General features: G+C 40.0%; 1 protein-coding gene across 1 annotated transcript in view; it reads left to right on the forward strand.

Annotated features, from left to right (window-relative positions):
• The window catches only part of LOC142055080 (small ribosomal subunit protein uS5m-like), a 305,459-nt gene that overhangs the window by 7,877 nt on the left and 272,051 nt on the right, over window positions 1-25,531 (forward strand). The window contains exon 2 of the mRNA XM_075088532.1: window positions 13,278-13,415. Within this exon, the coding sequence (XP_074944633.1) occupies window positions 13,278-13,415 (138 nt within the window). The remainder of the gene's footprint in view (window positions 1-13,277; window positions 13,416-25,531) is intronic.

The following is a 25,531-nucleotide window of genomic DNA, read 5'->3' on the forward strand; positions in this document are numbered from 1 at the left end:
TGAATCTATTATTAAAACAATAATAACTGGAGACAAGCTTGTCGGACTGTCGAGTCAAATTGAATCTGATACTGCCCACCATTGGTGGGATATCTTTTCAGGGTACTCACCCTCTGCAGAGAAAACTTTGAATATTTTAGTTCACCCGCTTTTGATATTGTTAGCATTTGTTATTATACTAAGTGTCGTCAATTACTGTTTGTGGTATAAGCTAAAGAAATTGGCAATAAGAGTTTGGGCTTTACCTAAGATAATGAAATATGAAAATTTAGAACCTTTGTAAAGGAATTTACAAAGCTTAAAGAAAAGGGGGGAATGAAAGAACTAAACCCCTGACAGTCCTTGACTTAGTCCTTATTGTAAGCATCCTTGTTCTCTTGTGGTTTCCTCCCTTGCAAAGATAGTTTCAGGGTTTTGAAGAATGCAACTTGGTGCCAGACAGGATTAAAAAGATAGTGAATAAGCTCGTAAATTCATTGATAACAGAGACTCAGGACATCAGTGCCGAGATAAGCACTCGAGGAACTAGTTTAAATCAACCCCTTGTGACAGTCCAAGGCTAAAGGACCGAGGAGCTCATTCAATGACTATATATGGGCAAAGGAAACCCAAAGTTCAGCCAGCGGACAGGTGAGGAAGACCATCAGAGACCACTGGAGGACTCCCAAAGACCACTAAAAGGACAACTATGTATGCAGCTTGAGCTTTTACATATGTTAATGAATCCTCGTGAATCTCATTAATATGTATGACTTTATAGTATATAATCTTTAGAAGTTTACTGAATCACTGGAGCACTCGTGGTGGATCAATCCCCAGTGCTGCCCAGCTCTGTAATAAAGGATGCCTGCTTAATAGTGACTTTGTTACTATTGAGTTTTATTTCGGGAACTTTCTGGATACTCCGCTTCCTCTTACGGGGAGGTTCGGACTTTGAAAGATAGTATCCGCGAATTTTTGTATCACGGGCAGTCCCCACGGGAGGCGGTGCCCTGCATGTGTGTGCAGGGAGGGCGGGCGTGCTGCGTCCCGGCCGCCTTCGCGCCGGTGAGAGCTCCCTGTGGCGAGAGCAATCTGTTCCCCTTGCGGCCAGCTGCCGGCCCGCTCTGGGGTCATAGCGGCGGGGCTGCCGGGGACGCGAGAGAGGGCGCGTCTGTGCGCCGGAGGCGGCTGGTCGCCGTCATACGTGGGTGTCTGTACACACGCGCGCTGTATTTTATAAGCCCTTGCACTGATTTTTCCCTCCACTGTATTAATTCCAGTGTGGAAAAAGTGCTTTGCTGTTTGTTGGACTCAGCTCCATCTGTGAGACTCAGCAATGGCTACTGTGGCACAATAATAAATGGCAAGTAATTAACTCGAAAACAACCCTTGGAGAAGCAAGAGCTGCTCTGTATGTGCGTGGATCAGAACACACCACAGTCGCATATATTCCCTTGTCTGTTCAATCGCTCTGGGTCCTACAAGAGCTAGATGAGAATTCTGTTTCATATTTAAACAATGTCAATGGGACTTTCCAAACAAATATTTTTTTAAAGCCTGTATTTTGCTAGGTAGCATGAACCTAGTTGCTCTTGCATGTGTTATTCTTCTCCAGGGCAGGAATTATGATTAATACCTTGTGAAATAACTAGCTTTACACTTGCATTGTCATTAGTGGGCAGGGTTGCTGCTGTCACTACTTATGAATTTCCATGTTTGTTTCTCCACATGCAGTAAACATGTACTTCATAAATGGCCTTTAGGCATGCAGATCTCACTCATCCTCGCCGGGTTTGGGGCAGGCCAGCTGTGCCTTTGCAAACCTATATCACTCATCCCATCAGAGTAATTTGGGCGGTAATGTAGGCCTTAGGATAATGGAGTGAGGTGGTTTGCTTTGTAGTTCAAGTATTGTTTTCTTCCCATTCTTTCTGCCCTTCTCCTCTTATGTCTTCCTGGATATTTTTAATTGATAGGAATCTAAATTTGTTTTCTAGACTTGCTGAATTCCTCAGTAGCCACGTCTTTCTGGATTTTAATCCTCTGCAGTCACTTTTCAAAACTCTAACCTCTACTGGAAAAAATAATACATTTAAGTATACTGAGGAGGAAAGGCGAGCATGTATATCTTTTCCATGAAGGGTCAGAGTTGGCTTTGCATTTTTCCTTCAAAAGCTATGGCTAGAAAATTGTCTTTTGGTGAAGGAGAAATGATACTGTATAACTGAAAACTTTTGCTGGGTGGCATTTTCTAAATATATAGTTAATTTTTATATAGATTTTTTTTGACCTGCGTCCTTCTCGTTAGAGAAAATTTAAGTCTTTTCATTACACAGTGTATACTGTTTAAGCAGTATACTGTATAAACAGTGAATACTACTGAGGTTTTGACACAAACTTAAGGCTGTGTAGGTGTAGTTACTGCAGTGCCAGGGGCACTTTAACCTTTGTATTGCTAAGTACCCTTCATTTGCAACTTTCCTGCCTGCCTTTCAGCAGTTCTGTCCCCTTTCACCCAAGCTGCCCTGGCACTGTTGCAGAGCCTTTGGGACAATATTTTCCCCTTTTTCTCATGCTGTTGTCCTTATGACCTTGCAGCTGTGAATCCCTTTGGTAGGTTCTCCTGGGTAGCAACTGGTAGGAGCAGGAAAAAATTCTCTTCATCTCTTTGCTTTCCTCTGGATTGTTGGCATCCCCTAATGATAAGCATTTTGGATTCAGCTAGCCTGCATGTACCCAGTGAGGAGTCTAAAAGGGTCCTGATGAAAAGTACACGTGTACTGTGGGAACTTCTTACAGGGGGAAATCTGCAGTGCTGGAGACAGCTTTGGGATACATGCTATGTCTTTCTGTCTCCTTTTGTTTTCACTTTATCTCCAAAGTGATTTCTGTCGTTGGAGTCATCGTATGCCATCAGCTATGCATCTAAAAAATGTTGGTGAACCTGTCTCAGAATCCCTTATACAGCCCAGGTAGCTTGTGTGCACTTAAGTTCTAGGCAAAAGTCAGGATGAACTAAATTAATGCCTGTGTGTTCTCAGGGAAAGCTGGTGACCGAGGTGGGAAGAAAGGCCAGATTACATTGGTAAAAGTGTATTCGAGGTTAGTATTAGAACACCTGGAAGCTGGGCATGTTTTTTGCTTTCATCAGAGGATGTCCCTTCTTTCTCCTCCACCATGAAAGGCAAAATAAAGTTCTCTAGCTTTTTCTAGCTTCTACAGTCCTCTAAAAACTTCCTTGCCTCCACTCCTAAAAAAAAAATTTAAGCAGTTAATGAATTTCTGGTCTCTCTTCTTCCTCAGGGCAGTCTATAATGAAGTTCTGTAGCCAAACTGAGCATTTGGGAAGGTTTGAAAGCAGGCCGGTGGTGTTCCCTTGGAGGAGGGAAACATTTTTACTGTCTAGTCACAGAGTATATCCTAAAGAAAAAAATTTTGTGCAGTTAGGCCAGGAAAAGTAAAAGACTGCAACTGCTCCTAAATAATTTATTAAAATAATCTGTGCCTTTTCAGGTGTGACCCTCTAGCTCCTTCTCATTTGCTTACCTTTGTGTTCTGTGTTTAGCCCAGGAAGATAGTGAACCTTTCCATGTGCAGTGATTTTTAAATGCATGGTTTTAGCTTGAGAAATTAAGTTCTTTGCATCTAAAATTTTCCAGGGTAGCTGGAGGATTTTTTGTAAAAGCAGTTTGTATCAGCGCAAAGATTTAATTACTACATGGGCCTTTCTTGACCACTTATGAGATGATGTGACAAAAATAGTAATGATTTTGAAGTGTTGTCTCTGTTGTGATTGTTTGTATAGAGTGCGTTATTTCTGTGCATAACAGTTTCATTTGAATAAAAAGCAGCAAGCAAAATGTCAAACAGAGAAACCAGGCAAAAAAAAACCCCTTCACGGCCCATTAGAGGCTAAGTTAATAGTGCTTGATATCTGCAGAACTGCAATCTGGAATTTAATCAGAACATCTCTGTTTCCTTGTACATAAGCCTTTTGAGAATGCTGTGATTATTTCAGCTTAGAGCCTCCCATAGGTATATCTGGAACTATACTTGAGCAATTTTTCCAAAGGTCTAATTATAACCACACAATAAGCATCTTGATGGCTCTTTTTAAAAGGTTTTTTTTTGCAGTGCAGTTCTTACTGGTGAAACCAACTTCATGCAGTGTTTCTTTCTCTCAGCTATGGAACTTGAGTAAGAACAGTTTTCAGTATTTAATTCCTGTGGAAAATAATTATAGGAGTAGAGGGGATTATTACATTGTTGCCAATTGTTTAAAAAAAAAATTAGCACTCAGGCTTGCTGAACACTGCATTCGCTAGTAAGGTAAATATGTGGATGTCCCGGATGCTTACTATCTTTCAGAATGTTAGGTGATACAGCAAACAAATGGCAATGCATGTCAATTTTGGGCATTGTAGGTGGTGACAGATGCTGCACCCTGTGCATAAATCTCCTAAAAGTGGCATGTTAAACCTGTATGTAGCTGAAATAAAGGTTAGGAAAGTTATAATGAAACAGGTATATTAAAGTAGTAGACTTGTATATGAACGAGGGTGAGTGTTAGAAAGAAATCTATTAGGAATTTAAAGTTTGCAGAAATTAGACTGTTAACCCATTAGGTTTACTTTTCCACCTGTCTTGAGATTCACTCTTCTGTTGCAGCTTGTGAGAAGAATGAAATGGTTTTATGGATATATCTATATTTATACTTCTATATAATTTTGTATTTAGCTAGCAAAGGGCAACACTTAATAGTCAGTGCAGGGTTTTAATTGTAACATTTGTAGCAGGGAAGTAAGTATCACTGGGGAGTTAATGTTAGTGCAGAGCATGACTTAAATATAGTAAGCATGGGGTTTTTTTCTGCTTTGTTGACATGTCTTTTGCTGGTGGCAAGACATCAGTCCAGCATTCATGACCTGCCTTGCTTTTACAAACTTTTCAGTTTTGAATAGCTTATTGTAAGAGACATTTTAAATTTTAAATAAAAGTCCCATCAGGGATGTTTGGAGCATGCGTAGGGAATGGAGGATGTGATGCATTAACTGTACAGTACTTACATGTCAAAATGCTGTTTTACTGAGATGTGACATTTCAAAACTGTTTATATTCTATAAATATTTTATTCTTTGCTCTCCTTTCAAAGTGTCTGTTCCCTTGGTAGCAGTATGTGTAGAGGAGTGTGTGGGTATACTTTATTAAATACCAGCACTTGGTGTTTCAGACTTCAGGAATCATGTGGGTTTGGGAGGTTTTTTTTGCTGTGTCTTACTCCTCCCTCTTTTGCCCTGCTGCAATACAGAGACCAAAACAGTCTCATCTCCCAGTGTCCAGAATATGGCCAACACAGCCCTAGGCTTTCCTAGAGATATAATTTTGATTGCCAGCTCAGAACTGGTATTCTCTCACTGCCAGTATTAAAAGTATAAATTGCTCTCACTTTCAAAGAGATTGAATCCTTAAAGAAAATAGGAGGTTTGTCACTGGTTTCAGTGAAGTCTCACCCTGGGCTTTAACAACTTTTACAATATCTGACTATTACAATTCATTATAGTACCTTTTTAAAATAATGTTGGATTGCCAGACATCTTGAGATCAGTTGAAGATCATCTGACCTTTTTCTATCACACCAGTGTTTATTTGGCTGCTTCTTTGTCTTACATTTGACTTTTTTCCTCTTCTGTGCCCCAGCCCTTCTGTCAGAATTTTATTTCTGCAGCAGTTATTAATCTGATTCCACTGCCTCTTGATTCTTCTTACTCTTGTCATTTTGTCCTGGTTTTATTGCCTCTTTATAGACTTTTTTCAGATTTCCATCATTGTTTTACTCCTACTTTCATTAGCAAAAAAAAAAAAGGTTACCATCTTCTGAAACTAACAACCAAAACAAAATTGCATTGCAAATATTTTTGTTAATGAAGTAAACTGTCTAATACTCTCTTATGTTTTGTTTTCCAAATGAATGTATTGTTTCATAGGAAGAGAATTTAGAATATGCTTTTGTATTACAGAACTGGGAAAGAAACCATCACCTCCCATGCTAGAAGTCCAGAGGACCAATTCAAACAAAGCAATGACTTTCTCACTGTAATGTTTTGATGTACGTTTGAGCCTGGCCCAGACAGTTAGTGGTGTTCCTGATGTTCTGAATCTTGACCAGTTATTTATCTCATTTTAGCTAATAAAATGTTGCTTCAGTAGATAACTCAAAGTGAATGTCTGTAGAGCCAGTTTAACAAACAGGATATAAGAGGGGTGCTCAGCGATGGCAAGGCAGAAAAGCTAAATTGATTCTTTGCATCATTATTCACTGGAAAAAGAAACAAGAGATTTCCGTATGGTACCCCTTGGTGGTGATGGTGGTAAGAGTTAGCGGATATTTCTGAAATTAAAATAACTGTGAAAGAGGTTATGGGACAAATCTGCAGGATGATCGTTAGCAGAATCAGAAACTATTCACAAAAGAATTCTAAGAGAACTCCAGGATGAAAAAGATGAATTACTAATAAGAGTGTGTAACCTCCCCTTTGAAATTGATTTGGTACCTGAAGGGTGGAAGGTGGTAAAAATGGCACCAATCTTTTAAAAAAAGCTTGATAAAAATATTATGCATGCCTTTAGTAATGGAAAACTCAACCTTACAAATCTGTTGGAGCTTGGGTGTGTTTGCTGGTTTGTCTGAGAGAGTCAGTAGGATAACGGTGATCCAGTTAATGCACTACATGCATGGTTTCCAAATAGCTTTTAGCAGAGTTCCTCACCACAGACTTTTAAGAAGTTCAGCAGATGCGGCATATGAGAGGAGGTCGTGGTATGTTTAAATAATTCACTGAAAGGTAGGGATGAGTGTTGGAGCTCTTTTGTCAGATGGAGATCACCAGTGGAATTCCATAAACAGCTGTACTAGTTTGCATGTTCATAAGCTCACTGGAAAAGGGGTTCAGCAGCAAGATAGTTAATTTTGGTGATGGTATCAAGTTATTTAAAGTAGAAAAGAAATGCTGACTGGACATGAGTGAATGGGCAATAAAATGGTGAATTAATTGCAATGTAGATAAATATAAGGTGATGAAGTTCTAAATCCCTTCATATCCAAAAGACTAAATCACAACTGGAGAAGACTGGTTCAAAGGGGAGGAGGGTCACCATGATTACTATAGCGATAGCTGAGTAGGCTGGAACTCCTCAGTCTTGAAAAGGCTTCCTGGAGAAGTATGAGAAGTCTGCTAGATCACATGTGGAGTGGATAGGAATTGACTTTCTCTTCTGACCTGATAACTATGCCATGGAGCTAATAAAAGGCAGGCTGAAAATAAGAATACTAAAAAGCACCTCGTTCATTATGTGGTCAGTAGTAGGTGTGTGGAACTCCTTACCAAGGAATGTTGTGGATGCAAGATGTTTACATGGTTCTGAGGATATCACCCCTACTGAAAATAGTCAGAGACTGAGAAACTGCAGAGGACAGTATTGTACATATTTGCTCACTTTTTACTCTTCTGCAGGCAGCTGTTTGTAGTGCTTGGTGGAGGCAGAATACTGAGCTGCTTAGGGCACTAGCCTGAACCAGTGCATCTGTACATAAATGTCCAGATTTTCTTTTCTCATTTTTCTCAAAAAAGTATTAAGACCTAGGAGTTGTTATGTCTTTGTATTAAAAGAAGCTTATTCAAGGAAATTATCAGTAGATGGGCTTATGTATGTGAAAAGATCATTTATAGGGCAACAGGAAGTATATGAAGTGTGCCACTTCAAGTCATGTTTGAGGTATGAAAAAATACGTAAGTGCATGAAGAAGATGGAATTAGATTTTGCAAGTTATTTTGAGGCAGTTTCCAGCTGTAGGCAGTTAAAGGGTGCAACAAGGGAAATTATAAATACTGCCACACAGTGCAATTTTAAATTAGTTGTAGATACATGATGTTATTTTTTTAAAAAATAAATTCTTTAATTGCATGCCATTCCAAAAGATAAATACCTCACATAATTTTAGTGACAATTATTCTCAGATGAGCTGTTAATTTAATCTTTTAGATTAACAGTTTGTCATTAAATGCATATTAAAAACAAAACAACTCAAAACTTGAGTGTTTATAGAGTTATTAACACTATGTAGTTCGTATTAGGAGAGGCTGCTAGTTCAGTAGCAGTTTGAAGTAAAAGGAAGTGTTTGGGTAGTGACTAGCATATTCTATGTGTCTCATACTATGACTAACTGATATGTTCTGCATTCTCTGTGAATTTAACTAGAGAGTTAAGAATCTTCTATTCCTATTTTTTGCTGCCTTTTTTTTTTTCTCTAGGCTGCTTTTTATTTTGTGAAAATTAATAGTTTTTCACAAAATTTTCATAATGGAGTTTTATTGTCAACTTTAACTTTTCGTAGAAGTAAATGACAATAAATTCACCTTTTAAGGCTACTTTCGAAGGAACTTTTTAGAACTTCCTGCTATGTTACCCCAGTTAACTGAACTGATTGTTATTTGCCTAGAAAGAGCTGACTTCAAAAAATATATTCACAGAATCACAGGTTGGAAGGGACCTCAGAGATCATCTAGTCCAACCTTCCTAGCAAGAGGACAGTCTAGACAAGATGGCCCAGCACTCTGTCCAGACGACTCTTGAAAGTATCCAACGTGGTTGAGTCAGCCACTTCCCTGGGGAGATTATTCCAATGGTTGACTGTCCTCAGTGTGAAAAATTTCCCTCTCGTGTCCAGTCAGAATCTCCCCAAGAGCAGCTTGTGTCCATTCCCCCTTGTCCTCTCCATGTGACTCTGTGTAAAAAGGGAGTCTCCATCTTCTTTGTAACTACCCCTTAAGTACTGGTACATGGTGATGAGATTCCCTCTAAGCCTCCTTTTCTCAAGGCTGAACAAACCCAGTTCTCCCAGCCTATCCTCGTATGGCAGACTCCCCAGTCCTCTGATCATCTTGGTGGCCTTTCTCTGGACCCCTTCCAGCCTGTCCACATCCTTTTTGTATAGAGGGGACCAGAACTGTACACAGTGCTCCAGGTGTGGCCTGACAAGCGCTGGGTAGAGTGGGATAATGACTTCTTTATCTCTGCTGGCAATGCCCTTTTTGATGCAACCCAGCATCATGTTGGCCTTCTGGGCCGCAGCAGCACACTGTTCGCTCATGTTGAGCTTCCTCTCCACCAGGACCCCCAGGTCCCTTTCCAGAGAGCTGCTCTCCAGCCAGGTGGATCCCAGTCTGTGCTGCGTTCCCAGATTATGTTTTCCCAGGTGCATGATCTTATACTTTTCCTTGTTGAACTTCATAAGGTTCTTGCTGGCCCACTCTTCCAGCCTATCCAGATCTCCCTGCAGAGCAGCTCTCCCTTCTGGAGTGTCTACTTCCCCACTCAACTTGGTGTCATCTGCAAACTTCATCAGGCTACACTTGATGCCGTTATCCAGATCACTTATGAAGATATTGAATAAGATTGGGCCCAGTATCGATCCCTGGGGGACCCCACTAGTGACAGGTTGCCAGTTTGAGAAAGAGCTATTTACCACCACCCTTTGGGTGCGGCCCATCAGCCAGTTCCCCACCCACTGCACAGACCACTTGTCTAGACCGTAACACATCAATTTCTCCAGGAGGAGACTGTGGGGGACCGTATCAAAGGCTTTGGAGAAGTCCAGGTAAACAATGTCCACCACCTGCCCCATGTCAACCAGGCAAGTCACTTTGTCGTAGAAGGCCACCAGGTTTGTCAAGCATGATCTGCCTTTAGTGGAGCCAGACTGGCTTTTCCCAATCACGTGCTTCAATTGACTTGTGATGGCCGTGAGGAGGATTCGTTCAGTAACTTTCCCAGGGTTTGAAGTAAGGCTAATGAGCCTATAGTTACCTGGATCCTCCCTTGAGCCCTTCTTGCAGGTCGGGGTAACATTTGCCTTCCTCCAGTCCTCCGGGACATCCCCCGTTCTCCGTGACTTCTCAAAGATTATGGAGAGCGGCCTTGCGATGATGTCAGCAAGCGCTCTCAACACCCTCAGGTGAATGTCATCAGGGCCCATGTGGGGGTCAAGCTCGTGTAGTAATTCATATACTAACTCTTCCTTCACTGATAGCGGGTTGGTGTTTGGGTCAATCAGCAATTTTGTTCCCAAAGCCTGGGACCCTACAGTGCTGGTAAAGACTGAGGTGAAGAAGGTGTTGAGGACCTCTGCCTTTTCTGCATCATTGGTGATTGATTGTCCTTTTCTGTTTAACAGTGGGCCTACGTTTTCCTTCTTTTTCTGCTTGTGGTTGACATGTCTGAAGAACCCTTTCTTGTTATTTTTTATGTCTACAGCCAGTTTCAATTCAATTTGGGCTTTTGCTTTTCTGACTGCATTTCTGCACTCTCTGGCTATGCCCTTGTAGTTCTCAGCGGATAATCCTCCACTTCTCCATTTCTGGTGTGCTTCCCTTTTGGATTTGAGTAGACCCAGGAAGTCATGGTTGAGCCATGGGGGCCTCTTGCTCCGCTTACTTCCTTTTCCTTTGTAGGGGATAAATTGGCTTTGTGCTTCCAATAGAGAGTTCTTGAAGAATTCCCAGCTCTCACTAGCTCCTTTGTATTCCATGGAAGCCTCCTATCGAATCCCTCCCAAGTGAGCCCTGAGTGCGCTGAAGTTTGCTCTTCTAAAATCAAGAATCCTTGTCTTAGAGCTGACCTTCAGCACACTCAGCAGGATCCCAAACTCCACAATATTGTGGTCACTGCAGCCAAGGCTATCACTAACCAAGATATTACAGAGCAGGCTTTCTTGGTTTGTGAATAGCAAGTCCAGCAGTGCCTCCTTCCTGGCTGGCACATCTGACATTTGTATCAGGAAACAGTCCTCTATACATTCCAGGAACTTGGTGGATGACATGCAAGCTGCCCTATTGTTCTTCCAGCGATGTCTGGGTAGTTGAAGTCACCCATCAGGACCAGGTTCTGTTGGCCAGAAGCTTGCTTTAGTGCCCCAAATATCGCTTCGTCGGCTTCATCAACATGGTTAGGAGGTCGATAGCAGATGCCCTCTGTGAGGTCCTGCTTGGAGATGACCCCTTTGACTTTAACCCAGTGGCATTCGATAGAGCAGTTGCAATCACCGTAGTTGACTTCAATACATTCAAGGTGTTCCTTGATGTAGAGTGCGACTCCTCCACCTCTTCTACCTTGCCTGTCCTTATGAAAGAGCTTGTAACTGTCCATTGCGATCCCCCAGTCATTTGAGGAGTCCCACCATGTTTCAGTTACTCCTATGATGTATTGTTCTTTTGTTGATACTGGATGGTAATAGAACATGACAAAAATCATGCTTATGTTCTGCTTTTAAAATCTAGCTGGAAAGATTGAATTTAGATGTAGTTTAGGAAGAGGTAGAATTTAAATTTTTTAAAATTCTATTACAATTTTCCAAATAACATGTTGAATAATTGATTTCAGGACAGTATAGCCCTTTTTAGTTGGTTGAATATGCACACTGTTTGGATTGATTGATTATGTAAGTAGGAAAAATATGGATTCCTTACTTGGATTCTTCAGAACCACCCCTCTGCTGGTCAATAAAAGAAAGTATATCTTGCTTTCATTGTTGTAGGTAAGCACCTGAGCCTTAGCAGTTATAACATGCTCCCTTTGGCTAATAGAATAGCAACATGTCTACGTTAGCTGAGCTACCTGGCAGAAATGCACCACCATGTCTGCTATATTGAAGTAATCTGTTCTGGAGATAAGAGCATGTGTAACTGGCTAGCTTGTAATATCAAATCCAGAGGGCCATGAGGAAGGTACTTCTGGAGGTACATTCTCCTTTCAAGGTGCCAGAGTAAGTCAGGTTCACGACTTTGCAGAATCACAGAATAGTTGAGGTTGGAAGCCTCTGGAGATCATCTAGTTCACCTTCCCTGCTCAAAGCAGGGTCAACTAGAATAGATTACCCAGGACCATGTTCAGCGGAGAGGAAAAAAAAAAAAGTTTTCTTATATTCAGATGGGATTTTTTGTTTTTAAATTTACGCCTATTGCCTCTTGTCCTCTCACTGGGCACCAATGAGAGGAGCCTGGCTCAGTCTTCTTTATACCCTCCCTTCAGATATTTATATACATAGGTAAGATCCCTCCTGAGCATGCTTTTCTCCACGCTAAATGGTCCCAGCTCTCTCAGACGCTCCTTTTATGAGAAATGCTCCACTCCCTCAATCATCTTTGTAACCCTTCACTGGACTTTCTCATAGAAACATACAATATCTGAAGTTGGAAGGGACTCATAAGGATCATCAAGTCCAATTCCCTGCTCTTTGCAGGACTACCTAAAACTAAACCACATGACTAAAAGCATCATCCAGACACTCCTTGAACACTGACAAGCTTGATGCCCTGACCATTTCTGTGGGGAGCCTGTTCAAGTGACCAACCACCCTCTGAGTGAAGAACCTTTTCCTAATGTCCAATTCTACAGTATGTCCACGCCTCTTGTACTGGGGAGCCCAGAACTGGACACGGTGCTCCAGGTGTGTCTCACCAGTGCTCAGTACAGAGGGCAACAGTCCACCTAACGCAGCCCAGGATGCTGTTGGCCTTTTTTGCTGCAAGGGCACATTTCTGGCTCATGGTCATCTTGGTGGCCGCCAGGATCCCCCAGGTCCTTTTCTGCCAAGCTGCTATCCAGCCGTTCAGCCCCCAGGATGTATTGGTGTATGTGGCTCCTCCCTGGGTGCACGACTTTGCACTTGACTTTGTTGAACTTCATAATGTTCCTGTCAGCCCATTTCTCCAGCCTGTCAAGGTCCCTCTGGATGGCAGCACGACCCTCTGGCGTATCAGCCAGTCCTCCCTGTTTTGTATTGTCAGCAAAGTTGCTGAGGGTACACTCTGCCCCACATTCCAGATCATTAAGCAAGATATTGAACAGGATCATTGGGCTGATTTCAGATTTGGTTTTCATAGCATGTAGTATTTAATGATGTATATATTTATCACTTTTGATTGTGTCCAGGAAAATTATTGCATGTTTTTCTGCTAGAACAATATTTCTACTTTTGGAGGGTGCATTCTCACTGCATCAGCAATATTAGAAGCCTTCTACCCTTCTTTTCCTTGTGACGCTTTCTATTGCAATATTTCTTCCCCTTCTGCAACTTGCTTTATGCTTCAAGACAGAAGGTTCAAGTCTGATTCGCTTTGGAAAGTAAGCTGTATGAGTAAATAGTACAGTTTTTTCTTCTGGTATGTATGTTTTCAGGAAATGCTGTTTTAAAGAAGAAAATGTGCTGTATATAAACACCTGTCTGTCTTCATTCTCAGGGTTTTCTTCTGTGCCAGTGAAAGGGAGTTGCTGTTCGTATTCTAGCCTGGCATGGGCTTTCCAGACACGGTGTTCCATCTCTGCCCCCTGGAATGTGACAGTTGAGCAACGGAGACAAAGCAGTTTCTTCAATACGTGTAAGTCTCGAGTTGGATTAAAATTATTATCTGTAGTAAACAGAAGTAGGAAAGAAAATTTTGCTCTGGAGAGATACAGTCATGAAAATCTATGTGTTATAACCGTTTGTATCTATGCGAGTTACATATCTCCTGAAATTATAGTTGCAACTACAGCAATTGACGGAAGTGCATGAACAATGTCAGTTTATCATCTTTTAATAGCAAGCAAGGGCTTCATTTATGTTACAGTGAATCCATCTAATATATTTCATTGGATGGAAGGAGGAAACACCTTCCCCTCTGTTTCCTAGTCCTTTATTGAAAGCATAAATTGTGTGTTTATGTTCAAAATAATTTTTGAGCCACAGGCTCACCTGTTCGAGGTGTGCTGTCTCAAAATGAAATAACTAAAATGCAATACTGTGTTAAACAAAGGCTGTCGATAATGTCCTGCTAATTGTCTGGCCAGCTGCAGTATTTTCCTCCAGTCCTGAAAGGAATTACACACATGCTTAACATAATTGGGAAATGATGGCTGTTTAAATTCACTCTTGGGACTGTGAGCTGAGGTGGCTGAGGAGCCATTCCACTTGTTTTGCAGTTCCTTATCCTATCCCATAGTGGAAGAGAAGGAATAGTAAGAACATAGTCTAGGGAGGACATAATGGCAGCAGTTTGAGAGTCACAGTTTTTGACTGTTTATAAGAGCTCTGCAAAATTAGGCTTTCAGAAATGGTGGTGCCATCCTATTTTTCTCAACAGTGGAGAGGCAGAATACTGTATTTGCTTTCTTTACATTTGCTGAAGAAGTGGGGTTTAAGCAGTCATGCTGGCTGTCAGTTTGTCTTACCCAGTTAACTTTGACCATTGACTGATTTCAAACAACTGAGGGTAGAGAGGTCTCAGAAGACCTGCAGAAGGTTGCAGTGTGAACAAGAGGCTCTGCCTGGTAAAGGTTTTCTAAGGATGCCAGCTGCAGGAAAAATTCATTCACAACTTTTTCTTAGGCACCCAAGCAGTCACAAGCTAAGAATGTGTAAGGAGCTAATCACTGTTGTTATTTTGTTTATCTTAAATTTAAAATATAGTGCTGCAAGTGATTGCAATGTGATTAAATTTTGTAGGTTAGACGTTTCCTTAATTATGTTTACATTCGTATTCATAAAGTCTAGATGAGGTCTGTTTTACCAGGAATTTTGCCAGCTGTCTTGTTAAATGACTTAATTAAAGATGTTTGTAAGATGAGTGAATTAAAAATGTTTGTTGTGATCGCATCATTGTTTGACTTAATAAAATTTTAAACAGGTTGTATTTAGGCAAACTACCTAAAACTACTGGCTTAATTAATAAGATGTAACAGCTTGGAAGTATTTAAGTATACCTCCTTTATGTATTCAGCAGAGACAGTAGTCATCAGATTTGGAAGACTGAAGGTTTCATATTTCAAAGTACAGTTATTCTAAGAAGAGTTTCTTTTACAGAAGTCAAACCCAAAATCTTTAAAATTCAAATGAAGTAGATACTAACAGTATAAATCACTCATATCCTCTAGCAGTGCAGTTGCTTCAGAAGTGGTAACATTAAAAACGCAGATATGACCATTTTATGTGAAACAATTATCAGGTAAAATGTCAGCCAAATGACAGTCCGTTGTGACTGAGAAAGGTGACTATACTTTTCTATCTCTTTAGTGAAGGTTTACTTCTCTTCCATCATACTTTTAAACATATTAACATGCTCTTGGTAGTAGGGTCATCTGTACCTTCAACTTAACTATTAAACAAGTTTAACTCATTTAAATAGAAGGAACTGCAGTTATCCTAGGCAGTCTGTGATCCTTACCCAGATAGCTGTCTCCTGCAACTCTAAGAGAAACAAACACAGGGTTTTATTCTTGTCCAATGACATGTTTCAGTGAGTTTGTCATGAAGTAATATAAAATGATCTTGTTATTCCAGGCTTAGCTTCTGTTCCTTCCTCCCTCCTTTCCCCTTTCCACCCTCCTCACTATGGAAAGCAGTTCAGTTTCCATTTACTTAACAATTTCACATGCTTATTTAGAGGTGTGGAAAGGCCTGAGGTTTTTCAGATCATGTTTAAAAAATAAATAATTTCCTCTGCAAAGTCTTACCTCCTTTTTCAGTGCGTCTCAGTAGACCTGGTACTTGCAGATAATGTGTGGCTTGTGCCTGTTTCAGTCCAACTTTTATCTGAGACAATAGGGCAGGTCTGTTTCCCGTACTTCTCAGTACATTTATGTGCTCTTACGTGCAGGCACACACACTGGGGAAACGCCACCAGTCCAGACTTTCTGAACAGATGCTTGAGCTTCAGTTGTTCAGAAACACTGATAGGAAGTGCTGTATGTTTAATGGAACAAGTATGTATCTATCTGGCCTGTAGGTGAGGAAAATGTGGGATATAGACCATCTAAATTTGATAGCCACAGAATTGGGTTGAAGTATATGGGCTGTCATTCCTGAAGGCAACAAGAGGCACACAGATGTGCCATGAATACTGAAATGATTTGGCTGTCTCCCAGCCATAGGAGTTATCTTTGACCCCAATTGTCCAAACCAGCAAGCACAATTTTCTCAACATTCGTTGTGTATCCAAGTGTATGTGAGAATAAAGAACTTTTATTTGACACTGAGACTATATAAAAATTAAGCTTTCCTACTCACAGTATTGAAAATCCATTAGTAGTCCTTGGGAAGAAATGAAGAGAACCTAATTTCTGTGTTGCTAGGTGATGTTTCTTCTTAGGTTAGAATACAGAATAAGGAATATGATGGTTTTTCAGAGGTTATAGAACTAGAATGTTACAATCAAGGGAGAATCATTTAGACCGACAATATAAAAATCATACTCAGAGTAATACGTTTTGTCTGTAGAGGCTTTGATTTGCTTATGGAAGCAATTGTACTCAGTATAAATCTGTGTTTGTGTTCTGTGTTGGAAACAGCGGTTCCTGAAAGCCTGCTCCTTAATTATATCTTATATTAAATTTTTTTAGTCCTATGTGAGTTTTCTTTGGATTAAATTATTCAATTCTTCTGCCATTCCTAATTTAAGAGTCAGAGTGAAAATATGATTTTTTTTTTTTCATTTTTAAAGAATTGAGCACTCCAGGTAAATAATTACTGAGCTACCACTTTTCATTGTCAGTAGTAACATATGAAGAGTTTTGATGTTTCAGTATTAAGGATGTAAAGACCTCCAAATATACAACAGCTTGCTTTTTTTTCTTTTTTTCCTTTTACAAAGGCATTGAAGAATAGTTGGCTAATTGGCTTTAGTCAGAAAAAGGGGAGTGAATATTAAATGCCTTACTTGTAGTTAATTGTACTAAATGCCTTAATTGTACTTAATGGGAGGGGGGGCTATTTTATTGGGTTTTAATTTGTTACTGTTCAGTGTAACTTTTGTGAAGGCACTTGGCCTCTGGTTTTTATTTTGTTTTGAGGAAATGAACCAGGACAATGGTGTTTAGCTTTCAAACCTCACTGAAATCTCTGTTTTCCATATCCATCTGGTGACGCTGAGGCCAGCTTTGTAATAATTATTGTTTATTAAAAAAAAGCTGTGAATTAAAGCTTTAATAGTCAAAGCAACCTTCAAAAGATAGTAGCATTTACAACAGCATTATCATCTAACTTAAGGTCCTGGGTTTTTAATAAGAGGTTATGAAGAAAAAATAAAATTTCTCAGATGTTTGTCAGGATAATTTACAGCAGTTTTGGTTCTTTGTTTAAACTAACAAATTTTTAGTCTGTTAATGACTGGGTTTGTAGCTGGATTTATTCAGGATTTGAATTGTGATTAACCTGAAAATCCTATGTCTGCAATTTCCTGCTGGCATTGTGCTAAATTGCCAGTTTTAAAAAATGTGAAATCCTAATGCCAAGTGTACTTCGAAAGCATGCTCGAGGTTTGCCGTTAGTTTGAGTTCTTCACTGTGTCTGTGTAGCAGTATGAATGCATCTTTCAGGATAATATATTCCAGCTCCAGAAGTTTTGTTGTACTATCATAATGCAATAGATCTGTTTCTGGTTTTGGGGAAGCTGCCCAAAACTTTTGCATGCTATCCTATGGCAGTAATATATTATAGAGACATCTTTTTGCTGCCAAAAAGTTTTCAGACATGCCTAAACTAATTCTGTTCAGCAATCCACATAACAAGAACTTTTGCATTTTTTTATGATATTATTAAACTTCTATGAATAAGCAGGTAGCGCCTAAAGCTTCAGCCTTGTATTAGCAAAACCAAACAGAAGCCAGAAGGTTTGGTAGTAGATGAGGGTTTTTTTCTGGTTTCAGTATTCTGAAAATCCAGCTAGCAGTGAGAAGTAGAAATGAGCTTAAATTTTCAGTGGAAACATTTCATGTATGGGCTGTTCTAATTTTTAGTTAGTGAAGTTCATCTAAAACTATCTTGTATCTGTCCCATGGTACTTCTCTTACATGGCCTCAGGTTCCTCTTTATGGCCTTGCAATAGACCTTGTCTTTCTCAGACATTTTCAGTGTCCAGATTCTTGCAGTTCCACAGTTAGATACATCCTGCATCCAAATTAATTGACTCATTAATGCGCTGTCTAGACTGAATGCTTTATATTCTTTACTACTTCCTAGGTTTGAATAAAGGCGCTGTAGAGCTAACATATCCTCAGAAGATATCTTAAGAGGGTTGAGGCAGAGTTGTGAAAAGGAACACATATTTTAGTAAAGCAGCCCCTTTTTTAAGTTGTCACTTTGGGGGAGAAGGGGAGTTTTTAATCTTCTCATTCTCTTTCAGCAGAACTCAATACCAGATATGCATTATACACTTCCATTTAGAATGTAAGGGGTCTCTTTTGCAGTTGAAGAAGCTATTTTGAGTGTGGTCATTTAGGAAACTTGAGAGTAATCCAGCACTATATCTCATTTCTTATGGGTCCATGCTTTTCTGCTTGCAGACTGGGATTAGACAGGGAGTCAAGAAATGGTTATGTCACATAATGGCAGACAGTCGCAGTTTGGATATAAAGGAAGTAGCAAGGGCAGTTCTAATTTGGGATGAATGCACTGATTTTGACGAAACTGCTTCAGAATCTTGCCTATTATAAGTAATCCATCCAATATTAGTATGCCATTGTTCCACTTTTCTCTCATAAAAAAAAATCTATTTGTATTATCATCTGCACAGTATTCCCTTTTGAATTGTGGAGGAGAGGATTCAACCTATTAAAATAATTAAATAGTTTCCGTAAGTATCTTTAACCAGGCTGAGTGAGTCTTGAATTCAAGATTCCATTTGTAAAACTAACAGAAAATGCTCTATCAGAAGCATAACTTGTCGGGAATAACTGCTGATATGGACTGAGTTGACAGTCTCTGAACAGTATATGAGTTCAGTTAAAGTTTATGAAGGGATATAAAATCAGACTCCATCTTTGTTTTGGATGGTTCATTTCCATTTTGGAATTAAGTATTTAATGTAATTGTGAGATTGCCTCCAGCCACTAGTAAGTATCGCACTTGAAATTAAATGTTCACATGTGCAATTGAAAGTGACATCTAAATAATTTGCTTCATGTTTGATTCATGTTCAGCCACTGCAGTGAGTTGTAGGTTTTACTCTTAAGACACTGCTCTGTGTACATTTTTGCCTAGCACCTTTATCTTAAATGCTGTGTAGTTAAGGTTATTGTTATTAGACACTTTTTATAAGACTGTTGAGAGGGAAAGTAAGACATGGTAAGGCCCAGATTTAAAAATACAGTTGAGCACTCCTTTTCCTGACCTAAGCAATTTAAATTGCAGTTCGTTGTCAAATCCTCGAGGGTTAGCATAGTTCATGTAGGCTGCTCTGTGCCAGCCTCTGTCCTAGGAATCTTTTAAATACTAGTGAGGAGGGGGCTGGAAACAGAAAGCTCTTTCTTGGGAGTGTTTTTTTGGAATGGAATTAGTGAAAAAACAGACAGACATATATTCTTGCAGAAGTTGGGTTGGGTTGGAAGGGACCTTTAAAGGTCATCTAGTCCAACCCCCCTGCAGGGAGCAGGGACATCTTCAACTAGATCAGTTTGCTCAGAGCCCAGCCCAGCCTGACCATGAATGTTTCCAGGGATGGGGCATCTACCACCTCTCTGGGCAACCTCTTCCAGTGTTTCACTACCCTCATAGTAAAAAAAATTTCCTTATATCTACCCTCCATTAGTTTAAAACCATTGCCTCTTGTCTTTCTGCTACAGGCCCTGCTGAAAAGTTTGTCTACATCTTTCTTATAAGCCCCCTGTAAGTATTGAAAGGTTGCTGTAAGGTCTCCCAGGAGCCTTTTCTTCTCCAAGCTAAACCACCCCAAGTCTCTCAGCCTTTCTTCATAGGAGGGGTGTTCCACCCCTCTGGCCGTTTTCATGGCCCTCCTCTGGACCAGCTCCAACAGGTCCATGTCTTTCCTGTGCTGAGGGTTCCAGAGCTGGACAAAGCACTCCAGGTAGGGTCTCGCAGAGCAGAGGGGCAGAATCACCTCCTTTTGATATTGATAAAGATTCACTTATCTCACTTTACCCTAACAATACTGTGGCATATACCTCTGTCGTAGAACAAAAGCCCCAAAGTGAATGAAAGTCTGCTTTGTTAATGGCTGTGAAGGACTATGTAGTGTCGCCAAATTTAAGTGAAACTAGGGGAAAGGTAATTCTGGCAGAGGGAGATCACAACCACCAACTCAAAGACCACCCACTCAGGAAACCTGCCAACCCAAAAGGTTAAGGAAGTAAAAGTCTCAAAATCATAGTGGGCATGCATAGTCATTTACATGGTAGGTGAAGAATTTTAACGAGTCATTTAACAGAATAATAATGAATATGTATTGGATTATTAATATCTTGTGTATAAATAACTGTTAGTTTCTGCCAGTGGTGTGCTGGTTTGTACCTTGCACCCATATCTGTGCATTTACATAATAAAGGAAAATACCTTGGCTCCATGTGTTAAGTTGGGCAATGCACACCAGGTAACAGAGCCAAGTTTTTGGGGCAACACCTTTGTCTGCTGCCACGCTTCTTTTGATGCAGCCCAGGTTATGGTTGGCTGTCTAGGCTGTGAGCACACATTGCTAGCTCATGTCTAGCTTTTCATCCACCAGTACCCCCAAGTCCTTCTCCGCAGGGCTGCTCTAAATCCCTTCATGCCCCAGCCTGTATTGGTACTGGGGATTGCCCTGACCCAGGTGCAGGACCTTGCACTTAAGTCCTGCAAATCAAGTAGCTTTTGGGTCTGCAGATTCCAGATGGGTGTCTTGACTACTGAATTAAGTTAAAGGACCCTTTCCTTTGGATGAAAGGATCACCATCACTTCCTTTGCCTTCTCTCTCCTGTCCTGAGCCAGCTACATCTACCTCACTCCCCTTGCAAACTCTTCCTGGGCTTTCTTCAGGGAGCTGCTGGATCAAGCACCCATTACGCTGGCAACTATCACTACTATCAGTTTTTCTTGCCGTGTTGTCCTTGAGCAGCCACATGAGGTAGGCTATAATTGACCTGAAGTTCAGATTTCTCTTATACAAACTTTTAAACGTGAAAATTATTTCATCAGATAGTGTATGTGAGATATTACATTTATCCGGCTGTGCTGGCTGTGGATAGCTAAATACAAACACTATTTTTAAGCCATTCTACAGTCATTATTTTTTGTGTATTTTTAAAACAGCTGGAAATTCATATTAGTGGAATACCTCGAGTCCTTCAAGGAAGTTTCCTTTAAACCAAAATAGATTTAGCATTAATTTGAATTAAGAATTCTAAGTGTTAGTTGTATAAAATACAAAAATCTTCTCATCTGTTTTTAACTTTGGGTAACTTAATGACCTGATTGTTTGTTGTTGACTGATAGAGAAAAAAGCTTTAAGCTCAGTTCTTTAATAGATACTATTTCAGAATGTGCTTGCAAAGGAGCAAAAAAAGAAGCTGCTTCTATTGTTCTTCCAGTCTTATTGATGGCTATGAGTTCATTAAAAACCTGGAGTCTCTTTAACTTACACTGGTTCTTGGTTTTTTTGTTTCTACTTCATTGTGATTTTTGTCTTTGTAGGCCTAGTTTATGTGGAAAATAGGCTCTTTACATATTACTATTAGTTTTCAGCTTAGGTGATTTCTGTACTGTAGTTGTGTTCTGTAAGCTGCAACCTGTATATGCATCTTATATGCCTTATTAGGGAATAGATGCCTTAATAGGGAACCTAGAATTTGATGTTGAAAAGCTCTTCTAGCATATGTTGCCACTGGAAGTTTTGCTGTGGCAGTCATACCAGTGGTTGCCTGAGTATTGAAGTTTTTATTATAGACACAGGCTTAGGTTACTGTTCTCACCTTGGCTCTGAAGTTTTGAGAGTGAAGGCACTGTTTTTTATTCTTTGCTTTCCTAACATGGAACGTAAGGAATTTTTTCTGCTTACATGAGTTGGCTCAGAAAAATCTTGTTCTCCTCCCAGTTCTGTTACAGGAATTCTAGGCTAGGTTTTTTGTGCAGGTGGTCTCTTGGCCACCTGATTATAATTGTAAATCAGTTTGCTTCTTCAGGTGCATAAATGAGATTTATTTAGCTAATTGATATTTTAGGAGCACTTCATGATAGAAGAACTGAGCCAGCTTGAGGTAGCCATGCTTGAGCTAGAGGTTGGAGTTGGTGAAATCCTGTGCTGCCTTCAAACCTAAACAATTTTGTGTTTCTAAAGAAGACCGAGACACACTTCTCTGAGGTGTACAGGCAAGCAGCAAAGGGCAGTGAACACAAGTTTGGTCAAGGAAAATTCTGGTTATGCAGTAGGAAAAAGTTTTTTATCGTGAGGGTGCTTTAACACTGGATCAAGGTGGGGGCTCCAAATAGGTTGTAGAAATTCTTTTACTAGAGATATTAAAAATATGACTGAGCAACTCTCTGGCCATCTTCACATAATCTTGAAATTGAATTTAGCTTTGAGGTTGTCTCTGCTTTGAGTGTGGGATTAGATCAAGGGCCTCTTAAAGTCCATTGTAATGTAAATTTTTCTGTGAATCTGTGATTGCAGTGTATTTTACTCTTTGTACAGTGTTGAAGATGGGGAGTTGAATTTCACTAAAATGTACAAGGTGACACAAGTAGAAGCAACAATATGTTTTCATAACTTCAAATTTAGTGACTTAGTAACTTAGATCCAGTGGGGAGGGTGGATTGTGTGTGTTAGGAAAAAAAAATAAAGCATGAATCCCTTGTTCTTTAAAACTAATGGAAATAAACCATACACATGCTTAAGACTACAAATTATTGTGAATTTTTCAGGCTGTTTTTGTAACTAGTTAAAGCTTAAGATCAGAGTCTCAGAAATTAATGAGAGATGCCACTATTCTCAAGATTACTGTACCTAGCAGGAGAAAAAGGGCTTCAGAAGTCCAGATGGAGAACTTCCCACCATGACGGTGCACTGTGCACAGCTAGAGAAATTGTTGTTATTTACGTGCTGCAGCACTGGGGCCTATGCTGTTCCTTAAGTTGATTCAACAAATTCACCGTTCAAGATATTTAAGGATCACTCACCATAGTGAAGATGTACTGAATGTCCAGTGCTGCTTTAACTGTTCAAATACTGTGAACAACTGCATGTTGAATGTACAGTTGCAGAATTTTTATAAGAGATGCACAGTTGAAACGCTGCACACAACCTGTCAGAAGAAAAGCATTGCTTTTAGGGTGAGGAGTTCTGATGGCCACCTGGAAACAAGAGTGTGCAGAGTGTTTGTGTTCTCTAATTTCTCTAAATAACTTTTTTCCTGAATTGGCATGTTTGTCTTGCTCTTCGGTAATTGATTCTGGGCATCTGGTGATTGTGTAGTAGCCATGAAATTATAAAAAACCCCCCTCGTTTAGCATGGAAATTGTGAATGGAACCCGAAGTACCAAACAATCAATACATAGAGGCATCTTATTGGGACATTTTGTAGATTGATGTAATTTGAACACTGGTTCCTAAAAAATTCTTAGTTGTAAATTTTAATTTTTTCCCATAACGGAAAGGTACGTAACTTACAAGGACAGTGTTAGAGTGATTAATTTTCTGAGATCATCAGCAACATGCAGGTTAAACAAAGTACAGGACTTTCAATTTTACAATGATTCAGCACCCTGGCATGTGGCTGAGGCTTCATTTAATGGTGTAATTCACCATAACTAGCAGGTTTATGCATCAATCAGTTCTACCAGAAGGTAGCTGTTACTAGATATGTAGCTTTACCAGAAGTTTGAGAGTTTTGGTAAGATTTCTGAACAGCATTTTAGTTATTGCGGTCTTCCATTTCACAAATGGAGGAAGTATCTGACCATAGTTCTCTTTGGCTTTGGAGCCTTGTTTTGGTTAAATTGGTAGAATAATGACAAAATTTGTTGTGATCCGTTATCAAAAATAACAAAGTATAGGTTAAAAGCCAATGCTTTTTAAAACCCAAGGTTTTTTAAAAAATTAACTACTCATGGGCCTTTCAGGCTTCTGAAGAAAGCTGTCGTTTTACAAGGAAAGCCTAATGTTTAGTACTCCTGTAGTTAGGTCTGACAGAGAGGGTTGCAGTTGTCTTTTTGGAGAGATCATAAAACCCAGTTTAACTGGAATAATCCAGCTCTGCTTGTACCTCAGCAGTCTCAACACTTAATAATTTAATTTCATCATGTCAGTTCAGTGCCATGTTAAAAAGTCTTATTTGATGGGGTATTGATTTATTGGCAGTGGAGTTGTCACTGAGAACTTGTGTAATTTAAAAGTGAGTGGATTACTGTGTTTATCTTAATACCAGTATTAGATACTGGCTATATAGTCAGAAGTGGAGAAGGCCCTGGGGGTGCTGATTGACAGATGGCTGAACATGAGCCAGCAGTGTGCTCAAGTGGCCAAGAAGGCCAATGGCATCCTGGCTTGTATCAGGAATAGTGTGGCCAGCAGGAGCAGGGAGGTGATTGTGCCCCTGTACTCGGCACTGGTGAGGCCACACCTTGAATACTGTGTTCAGTTTTGGGCCCCTCAGTACAAGAAGGACATTGAGGTGCTGGAGCCTGTCCAAAGAAGGGCAACAAAGTTGGTGAAGGGTCTGGAGAGCAGGTCTTATGAGGAGCTGGGGTTGTTCAGTCTGGAGAAGAGGAGGCCTTGTTGTTCTCTACAACTACCTGAAAGGAGGTTGTAGCGAGGTGGGTGTTGGTCTCTTCTCCCAAGTTACTAGTGATAGAACAAGAGGAAATGGCTTTAAGTTGCATCAAGGGAGGTTTAGATTGGATATTACTGGAAGAGTGGTTAGACATTGGAACAGGCTGCCCAGAGAGGTAGTGGAGTTGCCGTCCCTGGAGGTGTTCAAAAAAATGTGTAGATGTGGCACTTCAGGGCATGGTTTAGGCGGCCTGGGGGTGTTGGGTTGATGGTTGGACTTTATGATCCTAGAGGTCTTTTCCAACCTTAATAATCCTATGATTCTATGAAGTGTTATAAAGATTAACTTCATTATCTTTCTGGACTCTCAGCATATCCTGCTTTAGAAGGATGACTTAATACTAATTGTTCATGAACACTGACAGAATGACCTCTCTCTCTCAGCTTTGCCTGTTCAGAACAAACACTGAAATGCAACTGTCAGTAGTGAAGAATTTGTTTATAAGCTATCTAGGACATGAACAGACTTTTCACTGTCTAATACAAGGTTGCATAGTTCTTATCGGAGATGCGTGTCCTTAAAATGTTAGCCATAACAGTAGACTTTTGAAAGTACAACTATGTCAGAGAAGAGTGAGTATGGATTTGTTTTTAACATCTTCTATGATGTTAAAATCTTGATGTCAATCATGTCTTGTTCTACAACTGGAACTCCTACAAGGCGAAATTGTACAAATAAGTGCCATATTGTTTTCCCTACTCTCATCCTATTTTGGCTATACCTAGAGACCAGCTCTGAGGACAGGCCCATCATTTGGTTTTCGTACCTTTTTAATGCTTGGCCTATTCTGTATCAGTCCTTAGTGCTTCCAGTTCTGGTGAGGTGGTAGAAATATGTGTTTTTTCTAAGAACTTATGGAGCCTATACTGTTTTTTCAGAAGTGTCTTTCAAAACCAGCAGATACTGAATAGGAAAACTGTACGT

This window comes from Phalacrocorax aristotelis, chromosome 3, assembly GCF_949628215.1.
Source record: "Phalacrocorax aristotelis chromosome 3, bGulAri2.1, whole genome shotgun sequence".
NCBI lineage: Eukaryota > Metazoa > Chordata > Aves > Suliformes > Phalacrocoracidae > Phalacrocorax > Phalacrocorax aristotelis.